Genomic DNA, 20,753 nt, shown 5'->3' with positions numbered 1-20,753 from the left:
AGGACAGCCCTCACAATGGGAGAAAATATTTGCAAATGAAGCAACTGACAAAAGATTAGCCTCTAAAATTTACAAGCAGCTGATGCAGCTCGATATCAAAGAAACAAACAACCCAATCCAAAAATGGGCAGAAGATCTAAACAGACATTTCTCCAAAGAAGATATACAGATTGCCAACAAACACATGAAGGAATGCTCAACATCACTAATCATTAGCAAAATGCAAATCAAAACTACAATGAGGTATCACCTCACACCGGTCAGAATGGCCATCATCAAAATATCTACAAACAATAAATGCTGGAGAAGGTGTGGAGAAAAGGGAACCCTCTTGCACTGTTGGTGGGAATGTAAATTGATACAGCCACTATGGAGAACAGTATGGAGGTTCCTTAAGAAACTAAAAATAGTACTACCATACGGCCCAGCAATCCCACTACTGGGCATATACCCTGAGAAAACCATAATTCAAAAAGAGTCATGTACCACAATGTTCACTGCAGCTCTATTTACAATAGCCAGGACATGCAAGCAACCTCAGTATCCATCAACAGATGAATGGATAAAGAAGATGTGGCACATATATACAATGGAATATTACTCAGCCATAAAAAGAAACGAAACTGAGTTATTTGTAGTCAGGTGGATGGACCTAGAGTCTGTCATACAGAATGAAGTAAGTCAGAAAGAGAAAAACAAATACCATATGCTAACTTAATATATGGAATATAAAAAAAAAAGGGGGGTTTCTGAAGAACCTAGGGGCAGGACAGGAATAAAGACGCAGACGTAGAGAATGGACTTGAGGACATGGGGATGGGGAAGGGTAAGCTGGGATGAAGTGAGAGAGTGGACTGGACATAGATACACTACCAAATGTAAAATGGATAGCTAGTGGGAAGCAGCTGCATAGCACAGGGAGATCAGCTCTGTGCTTTGTGACCACCTAGAGGGGTGGGATAGGGAGGGTGGGAGGGAGACGCAAGAGGGAGGAGATATGGGGATGTGTGTTTATGTATAGCTGGTTCACTTTGTTATACAGCAGAAATGAACACACCATTGTAAAGCGATTATACTCCAATAAAGGTGTTAAAAAAAAAAACAGGACACTGGGTTAAATTTGAATTTCAGATAAAAAAATATATATATTTACATATATTATAAATATATTTAATATTTTATAAACCTAAATAAATACATTCTGAAGCAAAACTGAAAAAAGAGAAAATAGAGTCATGTACCACAATGTTCACTGCAGCTCTATTTACAATAGCCAGGACATGGAAGCAACCTAAGTGTCCATCAACAGATGAATGGATAAAGAAGTTGTGGCACATATGTACAATGGAATATTACTCAGTCATAAAAAGAAACGAAATTGAGTTATTTGTAGTGAGGTGGATGGACCTAGAGTCTGTCATACAGAGTGAAGTAGAACCGAGGGGCAGGACAGGAATAAAGATGCAGAAGTAGAGAATGGACTTGAGGACACAGGGAGGGGGAAGTGTAAGCTGGGATGAAGTGAGAGAGTGGCATGGACATATATACACTACGAAATGTAAAATAGGTAGTGGGAAGCAGTCGCACAGCACAGGGAGATCAGCTAGGTGCTCTGTGACCACCTAGAGGGGTGGGATAGGGAGGGTCGGGGGGAGATGCAAGAGGAAGGGGATGTGGGGATATATGTATATGTAGAGCTGATTCACTTTATGATATAGCAGAAACTAACACACCATTGGAAAGCAATTATACTCCAATAAAGATGTTAATATAAGAAAAAAATAAAAGTTGGGCAGGGAAGAGAGTTGTTATTCATTAAATTCCCCTCACATCTCCAACAACAGACTTTTCAAAAGTGAGAAGGAAGGAACTCCAGAGCAGAACAAGTAGCAGGAAGTCAGTAGGGTAGGCCAGATGTTGTTGGTAGTGCCCCCAAAGTAACAATAGGCTCAGGTATATAAACCATACTCTTCCTATAAAGAAGAGAACTTATTTCTATGTACCAAATGTGGGTGAGCCGGGGAACAGGTCCTAGGGACAGGGAGGGTGACCAGCAATTAGAGGAGCCAGGTCCTCTTTCTCCACCACACTGGTCACCTGAACTGGGTGTCATAGTCATCGGTGGGAAGGGACTGCTATGATCTGAGAAAGGCTGCAAGGAGGCATCAGCCAATTTTCTCTACCTGAGCCTGATTATGGTGATCAGAGGGACACTTGCCCGAGGAGGGAAGTGGTACATCTCAAAGCACCCAGAGCACTTCAGTTTTCCAGCTCAGCCAGGCTACAAAAAATCTTCCTGGGACATTTGCATGGAATCATAACCCCATAAGCCATTTCTGTTAATCTAACTAATTAGGTCATGTTGTATTTCTGGGTTTATTTCATGGGGGAAAAAACTTATTTCATTACGATTTAGGGTTGGTGCCTACTTTATAAAAATTGTTTCTAATTTGTTTTATTTTTTAAGATGTTTATCCAGTTTAATACCTAATGTGTATAATCAGAATGTACACAATGTACAGAATTTAATTTTACCAAAATGGTTGTTGCTTATTTTTATATGAAATTTTATAAACTGAATTGAGCTTTTAGGACAAATGTAATACTGACATAAAATAACATCAATAATACATGAATTATGGCACATTGTCCTCTATGCTAAAAATCTCCTATTTTTGGTTAGTTAGCAATAATAAAGAAAACAAAATCATACCTTGTAAAATCCTCCCTCTCTTCACGGTTAAGCTCTTTAAGACCTTCATTTATGCGTTCCTGTTCCATAACACGTTCTTCCTGTTCTTTTGCTTTTCGTTGCACTAAGAAAGACAAAAGTAATTTTTGCTGAATGACTTTTTCAGAAAAGACTTGCTGACATCTTTCGGGGCATCGATGCCATATTGTCTTTAGAAAGGCAGAGCTTAGAATCACTGGGCTGGATCTTAGCTTAATAAGGTAGAAGTAGTCATCTCCATTAAGGAAAGAATAGGGTTTAGATTCATATGTGCTGCAATCTACAGAGATTTTCTCTTAATCATTTGTCACTGAAATCTATGATCAGCCTTTTTCATACCAGATTACCACTGTTTGAACACTTCTCATCTTTCTCTTCTTGAGGACAAACAGTTCTATTGCCATTTATATTAATAGGGGATTTTATTTATTACAAAATAAGTACTGGAAAAACAGTATGTAAGTCTCTTATAAATTAAATAAGGAAAACTTAAACAACCCAGTAGGTAAAAAATGACAAAGAGAACAGAGTTCACAAAAGAATAAATAAAACCAGGCAATATACATCTAAAATGTACATATCTTTGGTCCCAAATCCATTTACAGGAATTTATCTTAATCATATATGAGCCAAAACACCTATGTACAGAGATAGTAACCTGCAATGCTAACACAGCAGGAAAAAGATTCAAAACAGGCTGAAGGTCCATTAGCTGTGTTTAGGTAAAATAAATTATGGTCCATTTTTATAATGGATTTCTAGGAAGCATTACAAATATTACAATTGAAGGAAATTAACCTGGAAAAATGTTTATGATACGTGGGAAATGCAGGCTGTAAAAAAATATATACAACAAGATCCTAATTTGTGAGGGGAAATGACATACATAATAAAAATACTGGAAGGAAATACAGGAAGTTGTGAACAGTAGCTATTCCTGGGTGGTGCATTATGGTTGATTTTATTTCCTTGTTTATAAATGGTTCCAAATACTTAAATTTTCCATGTTTTCTCAACATATTCTAAAACATTTATCATGGGAGAATACAGAAATCATTTTATCATAGAAGCTTTCTTCTCATTTCTTAAAACTCCATCTAATACTGGCTTAACAATTTTCAACTGCCATTATAATTCCTGGAGTGGAGAATTAATCAGTGGAACCAAGATGAGCTTTCTCTTGCAAAGACAGCTAGTGTGAAGTCCATAGTACCCTAACAGTAAATGTTTACATCTGGGTATAGAAATCCTCTCAACAAATATTTCCTTCTGTGACCAAGCACTGAAGCTGAGGGAATTCAGTGGTATGCTAAGAGATGTGAACAAGCAATGGTGAGAACCCCAGAAAGAAGATTTATTATGAATACAGGAACACAGAGGGCCTCTCAAGGAATGAGATATTTGAGTTGGCCTTGAAGGATGTCCAGGAGTTCTCAAGATAAAAAGCATCATAGGGAGAGAAAACTACCCAAGCAAAGGCATGCAGGTATGGACGTATGGAGACACCTGCAGAAAGATATTCAAGTATTCAATTAGGTAAGGTCCCTGCAAAGCAGGGATCTTGCCTTAATCCTTTTTACATTCTTCATAGTATTTCACACATAATGCTTATTTAATAAATATTTTGGTTGCTACTTAAATTGAATTAAGACCCAAATATAACATAATTATAATTCATTTCCTTACACTTTTCTTGAACTTGCAGTTTCCTTGTACACATGACCTCATTCAAAAGTTGTTTTCTTGCCTCCTTTTCAAGTCTCAGCTCCTTGCCCTCCTCAGCAAACTTCTTTTCCATCTCTTTCTCTAACATTCTGTCCAGTTCTTTCTCCTGAGCTTTTTCTTCCTTATGCCACTGTGCCAAGTACTGATGATATATCTTCTGTTCTCTTATCATATCTTCCTACATAACATAAAAAAAACGTTAAAAGCAGCAAGGGAAAAACAACAAATAACACACAAGGGAATCCCCATAAGGATAACAGCTGATCTTTCAGCAGAAACTCTGCAAGCCAGAAGGGACTGGCAGGACATATTTAAAGTGATGAAGGAGAAAAACCTACAACCAAGATTACTCTACCCAGCAAGGATCTTATTCAGATTTGACGGAGAAATTAAAACCTTTATAGACAAGCAAAACCTAAGAGAATTCAGCACCACCAAACCAGTTTTACAACAAATGCTAAAGGAACTTCTCTAGGCAGGAAACACAAGAGAAGGAAAAGACCTACAATAACAAACCCAAAACAATTAAGAAAATGGTAATAGGAACATACGTATCGATAATTACCTTAAATGTAAATGGATTAAATGCTCCAACCAAAAGACATAGACTGGCTGAATGGATACAAAAACGAGACCCATATATATGCTGTCTACAAGACCCACTTCAGATCTAGGGACACATACAGACTGAAAGAGAGGGGATGGAAAAAGATATTCCACACAAAAGGAAATCAAAAGAAACCTGGAGTAGCAATTTCATATCAGACAAAATAGACTTTAAAACAAAGACTATTACAAGAGACAAAGAAGGACACTACATAATGATCAAGGGATCAATCCAAGAAGAAGATATAACAATTGTAAATATTTATGCACCCAACATACGAGCACCTCAATACATAAGGCAAATGTTAACAGCCATAAAAGGGGAAATCGACAGTAACACAATCATAGTAGGAGACTTTAACAGCCCACTTTCACCAATGGACAGATCATCCAAAATGAAAATAAATAGGGAAACACAAGCTTTAAATGATACATTAAACAAGATGGACTTAATTGATATTTATAGGACATTCCATCCAAAAACAACAGAATACACTTTATTCTCAAGTGCTCATGGAACACTCTCCACGATAGATCATATCTTGGGTCACAAATCAAGCCTTGGTAAATTTAAGAAAATTGAAATCGTATCAAGTATCTTTTCCAACCACAACGCTATGAGACTAGATATCAATTACAGGAAAAAATCTGTAAAAAATACGAACACATGGAGGCTAAACAATACACTACTAAATAACCAAGAGATCACTGAAGAAATCAAAGAGGAAATCAAAAAATACCTAGGGACAAATGACAATGAAAACACGACAACCCAAAACCTATGGGATGCAGCAAAAGCAGTTCTAAGAGCAAGTGTATAGCAATACAATCCTACCTTAAGAAACATTTCAAATAAACAACCTAACCTTACACCTAAAGCAATTAGAGAAAGAAGAACAAAAAACCCCGAAAGGTAGCAGAAGGAAAGAAATCATAAAGGTCAGATCAGAAAAAAATGAAAAAGAAATGAAGCAAACAATAGCAAAGATCAATAAAACTAAAAGCTGGTTCTATAAGAAGATAAACAAAATTGATAAACCATTAGCCAGACTTATCAAGAAAAAAAGGGAGAAGACTCAAATCAAGAGAATTAGAAAGGAAAAAGGAGAAGTAACAACTGACACTGCAGAAATACAAAGGATCGTGAGAGATTACTACAAGCAGCTATATGCCAATAAAACGGACAACCTGGAAGAAATGGACAACTTCTTAGAAATGCGCAACCTTCCAAGACTAAACCACGAAGAAATAGAAAATATGAACAGACCAAACACAAGCACTGAAATTGAAACTGTGATTAAAAATCTTCCAACAAACAAAAGCCCAGGACCAGATGGCTTCACAGGCGAATTCTATCAAATATTTAGAGAAGAGCTAACACCTATCCTTCTCAAACTCTTCCAAAATATAGCAGAGGGAGGAAAACTCCCAAACTCATTCTACGAGGCCACCATCACCCTGATACCAAAACCAGACAAATATGTCACAAAGAAAGAAAACTACAGGCCAATACCTCTGATGAACATAGATGCAAAAATCCTCAACAAAATACTAGCAAACAGAATCCAACAGCACATTAAAAGGATCATACACCATGATCAAGTGGGGTTTATCCCAGGAATGCAAGGATTCTTCAATATACGCAAATCAATCAATGTGATACACCATATTAACAAATTGAAGGAGAAAAACCATATGATCCTCTCAATAGATGCAGAATAAGCTTTTGACAAAATCCAACATCCATTTATGATAAAAACCCTCCAGAAAGTAGGCATAGAGGGAACTTACCTCAACATAATAAAGGTCACATATGACAAACCCACAGCCAACACTGTCCTCAATGGTGAAAAACTGAAAGCATTTCCTCCAAGATCAGGAACAAGACAAGTTTGTCAACTCTCACCACTATTATTCAACATTGTTTTGGAAGTTTTAGCCACAGCAATCAGAGAAGAAAAAGAAATAAAAGGAATCCAAATCGGAAAAGAAGAAGTAAAGCTGTCACTGTTTGCAGATGACATGATACTATACATAGAGAATCCTAAAGATGCTACCAGAAAACTACTAGAGCTAATCAATGAATTTGGTAAAGTAGCAGGATACAAAATTAATGCACAGAAATCTCTTGCATTCCTCTACACTAATGATGAAAAATCTGAAAGTGAAATTAAGAAAACACTCCCATTTACCATTGCAACAAAAAGAATAAAATTTCTAGGAATAAACCTACCTAAGGAGACAAAAGACCTGTATGCAGAAAATTATAAGACACTGATGAAAGAAATTAAAGATGATACAAATAGATGGAGAGATATACCATGTTCTTGGATTGGAAGAATCAACATTGTGAAAATGACTCTACTACTCAAAGCAATCTACAGATTCAATGCAATCCCTATCAAACTACCAATGGCATTTTTCACAGAAATAGAACAACAAATTTCACAATTTGTATGGAAACACAAAAGACCCCGAATAGCCAAAGCAATCTTGAGAAAGAAAAACGGAGCTGGAGGAATCAGGCTCCCGGACGTCAGATGATACTACAAAGCTACAGTAATCAAGACAGTATGGTACTGGCACAAAAACAGAAATATAGATCAATGGAACAGGATAGAAAGCCCAGAGATAAACCCACACACATATGGTCACCTTATCTTTGATAAAGGAGGCAAGAATATACAGTGGAAAAAAGACAGCCTCTTCAATAAGTGGTGCTGGGAAAACTGGACAGCTACACGTAAAAGAATGAAATTAGAACACTCCTTAACACCATACACAAAAATAAACTCAAAATGGATTAAAGACCTAAATGTAAGGCCAGACACTGTAAAACTCTTAGAGGAAAACATAGGCAGAACACTCAATGACATAAATCACAGCAAGATCCATTTTGACCCACCTCCTAGAGAAATGGAAATAAAAACAAAAATAAACAAATGGGACCTAATGAAACTTAAAAGCTTTTGCACAGCAAAGGAAATCATAAACAAGACGAAAAGACAACTCTCACAATGGGAGAAAATATTTGCAAATGAAGCAACTGACAAAGGATTAATCTCCACAAATTACAAGCAGCTCATGCAGCTCAATATCAAAAAAAAACAAACAACCCAATCCAAAAATGGACAGAAGATCTAAACAGACATTTCTCCAAAGAAGATATACAGATTGCCAACAAACACATGAAAGAATGCTCAACATCATTAATCATTAGAGAAATGCAAATCAAACTACAATTAGATATCATCTTATCCTGGTCAGAATGGCCATCATCAAAATATCTACAAACAATAAATGCTGGAGAGGGTGTGGAGAAAAGGAAACCCTCTTGCACTGTTGGTGGGAATGTAAATTGATATAGCCACTATGGAGAACAGTATGGAGGTTCCTTAAAAAACTAAAAATAGTACTACCATACGGCCCAGCAATCCCACTACTGGGCATATACCCTGAGAAAACCATAATTCAAAAAGAGTCATGTACCACAATGTTCACTGCAGCTCTATTTACAATAGCCAGGACATGGAAGCAACCTCAGTATCCATCAACAGATGAATGGATAACGAAGAGGTGGCACATATATACAATGGAATATTACTCAGCCATAAAAAGAAACGAAATTGAGTTATTTGTAGTGAGGTGGATGGACCTAGAGTCTGTCATACAGAATGAAGTAAGTCAGAAAGAGAAAAACAAATACCATATGCTAACACAATATATGGAATATAAAAAAAAGGGGGGGGGGTTCTGAAGAACCTAGGGGCAGGACAGGAATAAAGACGCAGATGTAGAGAATGGACTTGAGGACATGGGGAGGGGGAAGGGTAAGCTGGGATGAAGTGAGAGAGTGGCATGGACATATATACACTACCAAACGTAAAATAGATAGCTAGTGGGAAGCAGCCGCATAGCACAGGGAGATCAGCTTGGTGCTCTGTGACCACCTAGAGGGGTGGGATAGGGAGTGTGGGAGGGAGGGAGACGCAAGAGGGAAGAGATATGGGGACATATGTATATGTATAACTGATTCACTTTGTTATAAAGCAGAAACTAACACACCACTGTAAAGCAATTATACTCTACTAAAGATGTTAAAAATTTTTTTTAAAAAATCAATAATCTAAACTTCCACCTTAGGAAACTAGAAAAAAAGGCAAATTAAATCCACAGTAAGCAGAAGAAAAGAAATAAAAACTAGAGGAGAAATCAATGAAATTGAAAACAGGAAATCAAAGAGAAAATCAATGAAAGCAAAAGCTAGTTCTTTAAGAAGATCAATAAAATCGATAAGCCTCTAGCCAGGCTAACTAAGAGAGGAGACGACCAAGATTAGTAATATCAGAAATGAAAGAGGGGACATCACTACATGTACAAATCCATCAGTCATTAAAAGAGTAAGAAAGAAATACTATGAACAACTCTATGCTCATAAATTTGATACCCTAAAGGAAATGAACCACTTCTTTGAAAGACACAATCTGCCAAAATTGACACAAGAAGAAAAGGACAATCTGAATAGGCCTATATCTATTATTAAAGAAAGTGAATTAATAATTAACTTTCTGAAACAGAAAGCACCATTCACAGATGAGTTCACTGGTGAATTCTACCAAACATTTAAGGAAGAAATTATACCAAGTCTCTACAATCTCTTTAACAAGACAGAAGCAGAAGGAATACTTCCTAACTCATCCTATGAAGCTAGAATTACCTTAATACCAAAAGCAGAAAAAGATATTATGAAAAAAAGAACATACACTAATCTCTCTTATAAACAAAGATGCAAAAATCCTCAACAAAATATTAGTAAACTGAATCCAACAATGTATAAAAAGAATTATACAACATGATAAAGGTTTATCCTAGGTAGCAAGGCTGGTTCACCATTCAAAAATCAATTAATGTAATCCATCATATCAACAGGCTAAAGAAGAAGAACCACATGATCATATCAATTAATGCAGAAAAAAAATTTGGCAGAATCCAACACCCACTCATGTTAAAATAAAAAAAAAAAAAACCTCTCAGTAAACCAGGAATAAAGGGGGGAATTCCTCAATTTGATAATGAATATCTACAAAAAACCTACAACTAACATCATACTTAATGATGAAAAACTAGAAGCTTTCCCACTAAAATCAGATACAAGGCAAGGATGCCCCCTCTCAGCACTCTTTTTCACATTATACTGAAAGTCCTAGCTTAAACAGTACGACAAGAACAGCAAATGAAAGGTATATTGATTGGGAAGAAAGAAATAAAGCTGTCTTTTTTCACAGATAACATGGTTGTCTATGTAGAAAATCTGAAGGAACCGATAAAAAACTCCTGGAGCTAATAAGCAATTAAAGCAAGGTCACAGGATACAAGGTTAACAAACAAAAGTCAACTGATTTCCTATATACCAGCAATGAAGTAGAATTTGAAATTAAAAACACAATACCATTTACACTAGCACCCCAAAAATGAAATACATAGGTACAAATCTAACAAAGTATGTACAAGATCTATATGAGGAAAAGCACAAAGCTGATGAGAAAAATCAAAGAACTAAATAGAGAGATAGTCCATGTTCATGAATAGGAATACTCAATATTGTCAAAATGTCAGTTCTTCCATTCTTGATCTATAGACTCAATGCAATTACAAAAAAAAAAAAAAAATCCCAGTAAATTATTTTGTGGAAATCAACAAACTGATTCTAAAATTTATATGAAGAGGCTAAAGACCCAAAATGGCCAACTCAGTATTTAAGGAAAAGATCAAAGTCAGAGGACTGACCCTGCCCAACTTTAAGACTTACTATAGTAATCAAGACGGTATGGAATTGGTGAAAGAATAGATCAATAGATCAATAGAAAAGAACATAGAGCCCCAAAACAGACTCATATAAATATAGTCAACTGATCTTTGACTAGGAAGCAAAGGCTATACAATGGAGTTAAGAGAGTCTCTTCAACAAATGGTGCTAGAACAACTGGACATCTACATGCCAAAAAAAAAAAAAAAAAGAATCTAGAAACAGACCTTACATCTTTACAAAAATTAACTCAAAATGGACCAAAGATCTAAACGTAAAATATAAAACTCCTAGAAGATAACAAAGGAGAAAATCTAGGTGACCTTGGGTTTGGTGATAAGCTTTTAGATACAATAGCAAAGGCACAATCCATGAAAGAAAGAATAGATAAGCTAGACTTCATTAAAATTAAAAATTTTGCCCTATGAAAGCTCTGATCAAGAGAATGAAAGACAAGTCACAGACTGGGAGAAAGTATTTGCTAAAAACTTATCTGATAAAGGACTGTTATCTAAAATATACAGAGAGCATTGGAGACAAGACGGTGGAACAGAAGGACTTGAGCTCCCCTCCTCTCACGAAAACACAAAAATCACAACTAACTGCTGAACAACCATTAACAAAAAAAGACTGGGACCTACCAGAAGAGACATTCTACATCCAAAGACAAAGAAGAAGCTACAACAAGACGGTAGGAGGGGTGCTTTCACGATAAAATATACAAAGAACTCTTAAAACTCAACAAGAAGAAAACAAACAACTCAAAAAATGAGCCAAAGATCTTAACAGGCACCTCATCAAAAATATACAGATGGCAAACATATAAAAAGATGTTTGTGATATTATGATTTATAATAAGAAATATATATTTGGTCTTCATCCCCATTTCTGGCACAGAGCTCCTAAAACCCTTAGAATTTCCTAAGTGATGAGAGCAACAAAGTTGTCTTTTGTTTTGTTAATGAGGTGACTTTTGGACCACACCTCTGGTTGCCAGGAGAACCAACCATGTGATTAGAGGGTTGGAATTTTCAGTCCCAGTTCCCTGACCTCTGGGGAGGGGAGAAGGTTTGGAGGCTTCAAATCAATCACTGATGGCCAATGACTTAACCAATCATGCCTATGTAATGAAGCCTACCTAAAAACCCCAAAGGAGAGGGTTCAGAACTGGGGAACCAGAACACTTCCACCATGCCAGGTCCCAAACTCCATGAGGACAAAAGCTCCTTTGTTCAGGACCTCATCCTATATGTCTCTTCATCTGGCTATTTATTTGTATCCTTTAATATACTCTGTAATAAACTGGTAATCTAGTGAGCAAACTGGTTTCCTGAGTTCTGTGAGCTGCTCTAGCCAATCAATCGAACTCAAGGAGGGGGTCACGGGAACTTCTGATTTATAGCCAGTCTGTCAAGTAACAACTTGGATTTGCAATTGGCATCCTGAGTTTGAGGGGGATCATTGGAACTTCCAGTTTGTAGCCAGTTGGTCAGAAGCACAGGTAACCATCTGGGCTTGTGACTGCGCTACTTCAGACTGGCAACTGAAGTAGAGGGCAGTCTTATAGAACTGAGCCCTTTCCCTGTGGAATCCGATGCTATCTCTGGGTAGATAGTGCCAGAATTGAGTGGAATTGTAGGACACCCAGCTCGTGTCCCGAGCATTGCTTGGATACCACGTTACACATTGGAATTGGGTTCAGAATCCTTAATGCTCTATATCACATGACATTAGGGAAATTAAAATTAAACAACAATGATATATCACTACGCACCTATTAGAATGGCTCAAGTCCAGAACACTGACAACACAAAATACTGACAAGGATGCTGAGCAACAGGAACTCTCATTCATTGCTGGTGGGAATGCAAAATGGTATAGACACTTTGCAAGACAGTTTGGCTGTTCTTACAAAACTACACATACTCTTACCATATGATCCAGCAATAACGCTTGTTGATATTTACCCAAATGAGTTGAAAACTTATGTTCACACAAAAACCTGCCTAAGAATGTACACAATAACTTTATTCATAATCACCAAAACCTGGAAGCAACCAAGGATGTCCTTCAGAAGGTGACTGGATAAATACACTGTAGTACATCCACACAATGGAAGAGATTCAGTGCTAAAAGTAAATGAGCTATCAAGCCATGAAAAGATATGGAGGGAACTTAAATGCGTATTAGTTAGTGAAAGAAGCCAATCTGAAAAGGCTACATACTATACGATTCCAATGATATGACATTCTGGAAAAGGCAAAACTATGGAGACAGTAAAAATATCAGTGGTTTCCAGGGGTTTGGGGTGGAGGAAGGGATGACCAGGTGGAGCACAGAGGATTTTTAGCCGAGTGAAATCACTCTGTATAATACTCTCATGGTGGATAAATGTCATCATATGTTTGTCCAAACCTATAGACCTACAACACCAAAGAATGGACCCTAATGTAAACTATGGACTTTGGGTGATAATGTGTCAATGTAGGTTCGTCGATTGTAACAAATGTACCCTCTGGTGGAGGATGTTGAGGATGGGGAAGGCTATGCATGTGTTGGGGCAGGGGGTATATGGGAAGTTTCTGTACTTTTTGCTCAATTTTGCTGTGAACCTAAAACTGCTCTAAAAAATAAAGTCTATCAAAACAAAACAAAACAAATCATAGTACCTTTAGGAAAAGAACAACACCCTAAAGAGTTCAATACAAATTTTAAAGAAACAGTTAAATAAACACTGGAATGATTTTCTCTACTCTCTTTGCCTGTCAAAACTACATATCCTTCAAAGTACAACTTGAACACCACTTTCTCAGTGATGTCTTCCCCAACTTCTGGACATACTTAGTCACTCCACTTCCTGCGATCCCATCCTGCTATCACAGTACTAACACCATGTTATAGAGTAGGAGTTCTCAAATTTTAGTGAGCATCAGAATCACCTGGGAGAGTCTGTTAAAACAGGTTTCTTGTCCTGGCCAAGATCTGAATTTGGAGATTCTGAGTCTGAAGCCTATGAATTTCTATTTCTAACATCCTCCTAGATGATGCTAATGCTGTTGGTTCGTGGACCACACTTACAGTAGCAGTTATGCTTTATTCTACACATGGCTGGTTCCCGTAAGACTGAGAGCTCAACAAGGAATCTCATCCAGCACACAGTAGGCACTGAATAAATGTCTTACTCTCTTTTGCTTCTTTTTATCAGCCTCTTCCTGTAAGTTTTGAAGGGCGCTTTGCATGAGCTTCATGTTCAAGTCCTGATCTTCTCTGTATTCCTGCTGAATATGCTCCATCTTCTCTTGGAGGGCTTTTTGCAAAGCAGCCCTCATTTCCTGTTTTGTCTTCTGTTTCTTTAGCTTATCCTGTTCATTCTCAAGCTTCACCTGTGCTTTGTCATTTTCCTATGGCAGAACAATAGTGAAGATAATGCATCAGTACAGTTGGACAAAACAAAGAAGTTAATGCATTTCATTCAAGAGGTGAGAATAAATGGTTTCTTGGAAACACACACTCCTGGGTGAAAAGGTACTATAAGAAATAAAACTTGCCTTTTCATTGCTGAATCAGCAATACGGCTTTGTGAAATTGCTGTCTGTGTGTGATTATAAAGTAATAAATAGTTGTGGAGTTCAAAGTGCAGAAAAGTATAAGGATAAATCACTTTTATTCTTAATACCCATTCACCCACTACCATTCTCAATGTTTTGGTGTATTGACCTTCCAGACTTTAGTCTTCTATGCACATCTGCACATCTAGATTTGGATACATTATTAACCAGCAATAAGAGTCCAGAAATGGAGATGTCCACATCAGCTAAATATACAAAAGTAAATTAAGCTTTTCATTCTTTAAAAGCTCTCCCCCATTCCTCTCATTTTCTTATCTATCTGACCCTCCTGGCTAGCTTAACTGCCTGACTAATCAAGCAGTTTTAACTGGGGTACCACTGCTGTTGGGTGCTGTGAGTTTGGTATAAACTGAGGCATTAATCCTCCTGTCAAAGGCATTTGCACTCTCCTGGAGGGATAAGTCCTTGCCCAGCCGGGACAGGAGATGACACATTTATAGTGAGGAGGGATACAATCCCCCATTGACTTGATCTAATTGAGACTCACAACAGCCATGATTGCCACGATTTCTGGCTTGTGAGAGGGAAGTTATATGCTAGACTTTTCCATTAATGTCATGAGAGTAAATCCACACTGAATTGTGAGGGTCAAATGAGACAATAAAAGTACAAATGCTCTGCAATATTTAAGGAAAAACGATGGATATCAAACATGAAAGCCAGTGGGATAGCAGGCCACACTTTTTATTTATTTATTTTTCATTCATTTATTTATTTGGCTGCACCGGGTCTTAGTTGCCACGTGCAGGACATTCGTTGCGGCATGCGGGATCTCCAGTTGCGGCACGCAAACTTTTACTTGTGGCATGTGGGATCTAGGTCCCCGACCTGGGATCAAACCCGGGGTCCCTGCAGTGGGAGTGCACAGTCTTAGCCACTGGACCACCAGGGAAGTTCCAGGCCACACTTTTTAAAAAGTAAGGTTGATCATACCAGGAGGCAGCAATCAGCCAAATCAGACTATGAAGCAGGTAAAGATGGTATGGGGGGGAGAACTGCTCAAAATTAAGAGACCTAAAAGCAGTTTACTATGTCTTGGTTTCCCCAGGATAGTTCTGATTTTACACTGTTGTGCTTATGTACTGAATTAAATGCACCCCTTTCAATCTCAAATGTGACCAGATTTGAATAATAAACAGTGACTACATTCTAAAAGAGACTTATAAGAGGACAACAATGTTTGGATCCTGATTTAAACGTCAAATAACTTAGACAGTGATGGAAATTTGATGCTGATTTTAGATGATAACAATGAATTATTATTAATTTTTTTAGGTTTGATATTGGCATTGTATAAGAAAATGTCCTTAATCATGTTGTTGAGATGCATACTTGAGATGTATTTAAGGGAGAAATGACATGTCTGGGATATATATATACACACACACACACACACACACACACACACATATATATTTTGGCTGCGTCGGGTCTTAGTTGTGGCCCACAGGATCTTTGCTGAGGCACGCGGGATCTTTCGTTGCAGGGTGCGGGCTCTTCGTTGTGGTACGCGGGCTTCTCTCTAGTTGTGGCATGCGGGTTTTCTCTTCTCTAGTTGTGGTGCTTGGGTTCCAGAGCACGTGGGCTCTGTAGTTTGTGGCACGTGGGCTCTAGCTGAGGCACGCGAGTTCAGTAGTTGTGGCACACGGGCTTAGTTGCCCTGCGGCATGTAGGATCTTAGTTCCCTGACCAGGGATTGAACCTGCGTCCCCTGCATTGTAAGGCGGATTCCTTACCATTGGACCACCAGGGAAGTCCCTGGGACATATTTTAAAACAAAAATGGAAGGGGGGTAGAATATAGGAAATCAACATGTCAAAATGCAACAGCTGCTGAAACTGGGAGATCAGTACATGAGTATGATCATTGTACTCTCCGCTTCTGTGCATTTGAAAATGTTCTTTAATATAACATTACTGTTATAACAAATGTTATAATTATAACATTAAAAAGGGTGGAATAACATTCTTGAAATTACAAAATAATAGAGATAAAGAACCCATCAGTGGCTGCCAGGGGTTAGGGTTGAGGGTGGTGATGAAATAAAATTTATATTTTAAGGCAAGATGAAAATGTAAACCTAAAATTCTCTCTCTCTCTGTCTGTTTGGGCCTCCTCCCTCCCCCTTTAGAGTGCAATGTGCATCTTCATTATACATTAACCAGACCTCCTCAAAGACGGGAATGCCTACTTCACGGCAAAGATCAATTTTTTTTTCTTTCTTCTGACGCCAGCAATAGAACTTTATAGAAGATTAATATTCTTTCCCAACTCTGTAAGGGGTCATGGTGACTTACTGCTTGCTTTGTACGTGCTTACCTGGACTATGTATCTTTGGTGAACTTATGTAAAATGTCAGTGTGTCATTTTGATGTATGATCCTCTGTCTTGAAAATGTATATGACTGTGCCTTCGACTACTAACAGGTGGAACAATTCTCAGAGCTTCTGAGAGTCTGTCTCTTGTATTATAATCCTTAGTTTGGCTTGAATAAAATTCTCTTTTTCTTCTTAATTTGATTGTTAATTGAATTTTCTTTGACAGAGGTTATAACAATAAAGGAGTAGCTGGAAGGAGTTTCTTTGAATGATGGAACAATTCTGTATCCTGATTTCAGTAGTGGTTACATATGGTAAAATTTCATAGAACTATACCCCTTCCTCCAAATAGTGCTTGTAAAAGCTGGTGAAATCCAAAGAAGGGTTTTTTAGTTTAGTTAAGTAAGGGAGTAACTTTAGTTGAAAGTATCATACCAGTATAAGTCTTTATAAGTCTATATATATAATATTTGGTTATGTAAAGGTACACAGAAACTCAAATATTTTTGGCAACTCCTTGTTAAAGTTATTTCCAAAAAAAAATTCTTTTTAAAGTAAGGTAGAAATAGAGATAGCTAGGTGTGTTATAAAAAATAAATATTTTGTCTTTGCCCCTGGTTCCTGGCACATAGCTCCTAACACCCTTGGAATCTCCAAAGTGATACGATTATCTTTTGTAGCCTAATGAGATGACCAGTGGCTGGACCCCCTAGATAGCTTCAGGATGGGAGATGATAACTAGAAAGACCAAACCATGTGATCAGAGGGTTGGAACTTTAGCGCCACCCCTTGACCTCCAGGGAGGGAAGAGGGGCCAGAGATTGAGTTCAATCACCAACAGCGATTGAATTAATCAATCACGCCCATGTGATGAAACCTCCATAAAACCCCCAAATGACGAGGTCCAGAGAGCTTCTGGATTGAACACATCAAGGTGGTGGGGGCATGGAAGCTCTGTGTACCACCCCACATACCTTCCCCTATGCATCTCTTCCATTTGACCATCTCTGAGTTGTATACCTTACAATAAGCTGGTAAGGGTAAGTAAAGCACTTTCCTAAGTTCTATGAGTTGTTTTAGTGAATTACTGAAACTGAGGGGGAGTCATGAGAACCTTGGACTTTGTAGCCAAGCTGGACAGAAGTGTGGGTAACCTAGGGACCCACTACTTGTGATGGGTATCTGAAGTGAGGGTAGTCTTGTGGGACTAAGCCCTTCAACTTATGGAGTCTGACACTAATTCCAGGTAGTATCAGAACTGAATCAAATTGTAGTACGCCTAATCAGTGTCTGCAGGGCATCAGAGTATTGTCTGATGTGAGAAAAAAACCTACACATTTGGTGTCAGAAGTGTTGTGAGTAAAAATGGCTCACTAAGTATCTTACACCAGAGGAGGGGGTATATATAAGGCCATTTGGGGGTCACTATTTTGATTTTCCTAGAGATCTTCTACTAAACTCTTCAAAATAAAACAATCTTAAACCCAGAGAAGATTTCTGGGTTCTGCATGTACCTTACCTTTGATGTTTCTTATGGTTTCATATTTCAATACTTGGGATTTCCCAGGAAAATATTACCATCTTCCTAAATTTAGTGGTATTAAAGTGTCAGATGTTGAAAGCGTTATATACATATAAAATTGCTACCTTTTTGAGTGCTTGCACACATTTCCATTGACAACTCTAATTTGTATATACGAGGGGCAGTGATCTTGTAGGAACAAAATTATTGATGCTGGTGGTCTGGGGGGGTCACTGTAGCTGTTGTATAAGCACTTTATATAGGATTTGGAAACTGTCAATTACCCATATCAAAGAATGGGGGGATGTTGCCAAATTGCCACTAGGCTTCATTGGCACTGCCGATGATTATCCCATTTCACCCTCACAACAAAGACAAGTGCCCTTTGCCTCATTTTGTACATGAGGAAACTGAATCACAGTAGTGAAGTAACTTGCCCTATACAATGAGATGGCACTGTCAGCTGGGCCTTGAAATCCAAGGCTCTGACCATGGTCTGTTGCCCTGTGAACAAGCCTTGGCCATCAGGCAAACTACAGCAGCAGGCCAGCGAGCTGTGTATTCTAGCCACTGAGTTCATAATCCTATCACAAGCATTTCAAAAGACCCACCACAAGGCGCGCCTCCTCCTCCTTCAGCCGCCGTGCTGCCTGCCTTTGCGCCTGGATGCTGGTGATCTGGGCATTCAGCCCCAGCCGTGTGTTCTCCATCAGCTCTCTCTGTCTCCTCGCCTCTTCAGCTTCTCGCTTCTCTTTGGCCAGTCGGTCTTCCTCCCACAGCTTTGAGAACATCTGCTCTTCCACCAGCTTCTGCCTTTTCAGCTCCTCATTAAATGCTATCTGTGCTTTCCGCTCCTTGCTCACTGCCTTCTGATGGATACAGCACAACTCAACACGGAGCTCCTCACAGCGTTCCCTGAAAGGACAATTTAAAGAAGAAACTCAGCCTTTCATAAGACATTGCTCTCTTTAGGCACAAATCTGCACAGTCAGACAACTGAAGTAAGAAAGTTAAAGACCTGGATGGAGGCCATCTGAGCACCGGAAACACATGAGGGGGCAGTGAGGAGGCAGGCACATGATGCCACAGACAAAGCACAGGCACTGGAGTCAAGCAGAGCAGGCTTTGAAATCTGGTTTTGATATTTCCTATGTGACCTTAGATCAAAAACTCTATCTATCTGAGCCTGTTGCTATATCTGTAAAAGAACTGTCTTTCAAGGTTTGGTAAGGATCAGATAGATGGATATAAATACCTAGTAGGTAACAGGAACTCAGTAAATGGTACCTACTATTATTACTATAGAGGAAATAAAAGAGGGATGAGTCCCTGCAACATTACAAATAGATTAAGGCTTTGGTAGAAAGAGACCCTGCATGTACATCCAAGAAAAGATCCAAGGATAGAGTTAGCATACCATGGTGATGTTTCCCCATTGTATCTGGATTCCTGGCAGGGCACACATCCACTGAAGGGGTTTCTGCCAGAATTGAGAAAACAGCCCTATTGTCGCCTTTTCACAACCAGGCTTGTGTCATCATTCAAGAAGAAATGCTATTTCAGTAAGTGTTTGGACCTCATCCTTTCTTTCAGCCTCAGTAATTTAAATTTCTTCAAATGTTCTTGATTGACCCCACTTTTAATTTAAGAGCTGTGAAATTATTTAGCAATATTTTCAAAACCCTACTCTCCCCTTCCTCCCTACCCCCTCCCAGACCAGACTTGTTAAATCAGAATATTTAACACATCTGTATTTTTTAATAGCTCCTCAGATGGTTCTGACATATAGCCAAGTTTGAGAACCTGTGATGGAAGGCAATGTTTTTTATAAACATCAAGTCCTCCTGGTTTCTAAATCAAATTCTACACCAAGAAGCTAAAGTTTGGAGAATGGGCTCAATAAAGAACTTTTAAAGAAATTCTAGTTGTTAAGACTGAAAGAAAGGATGTGGTCTAAACTCTTATTGCAAGAGTGGTCAATATTACACAAAATGAAACCCCCAAAATACACTTTAACATTTAAAAAAACTAATTCATCTGTCTGAAATTCATCAGTGAAATTCTCAGAATTGGCCATGATAACTTATTAAAGTCCTTCCCAATCCTATGATTCATACTCTAACAAAGGTATTCAATTAATGGAAATCTAAAGCCTAAGGATAATAAGTATGGCTTATATTTTTAAATTTTTATTTAAAATCAACTCTTTCTTCCTAAGTATAAAACTAATACATGTTCATTGCAGAAAAACTAGAAAATATAGAAAGGTATGAAGACAGTAAAAATAACACATAATCCTACTATCAGGAGATAATCACTATTAGCATGTTAATATATTTCTTTCCAGTCTTATGTATGTGCACTTTTACTAGAACTGGAGTTATTCTGCATAACTATATCTCCTTGTATCTTAATT

General features: G+C 38.0%; 1 protein-coding gene across 3 annotated transcripts in view; it reads right to left on the bottom strand.

The window, feature by feature from the left end:
• The window catches only part of CFAP53 (cilia and flagella associated protein 53), a 69,935-nt gene that overhangs the window by 21,701 nt on the left and 27,481 nt on the right, over window positions 1-20,753 (bottom strand). For all 3 annotated transcript variants that reach the window (XR_014251629.1, XM_082416609.1, XM_082416608.1), the window contains exons 4-7: window positions 18,949-19,252; window positions 14,051-14,269; window positions 4,418-4,634; window positions 2,714-2,816 (exon numbers count right to left, since the gene is read on the bottom strand). Coding sequence is in view for 2 of the 3 variants with exons in the window: in XM_082416609.1 (XP_082272735.1) it covers window positions 2,714-2,816; window positions 4,418-4,634; window positions 14,051-14,269; window positions 18,949-19,252 (843 nt within the window). In the remaining variant the exon portion in view is untranslated. The remainder of the gene's footprint in view (window positions 1-2,713; window positions 2,817-4,417; window positions 4,635-14,050; window positions 14,270-18,948; window positions 19,253-20,753) is intronic.

The sequence above is a fragment of the Balaenoptera physalus genome (genome assembly GCF_965194825.1).
Source record: "Balaenoptera physalus genome assembly, chromosome: 12".
Classification (NCBI taxonomy): Eukaryota; Metazoa; Chordata; class Mammalia; order Artiodactyla; family Balaenopteridae; genus Balaenoptera; species Balaenoptera physalus.
This window is presented reverse-complemented; position numbering and strand designations above follow the sequence as displayed.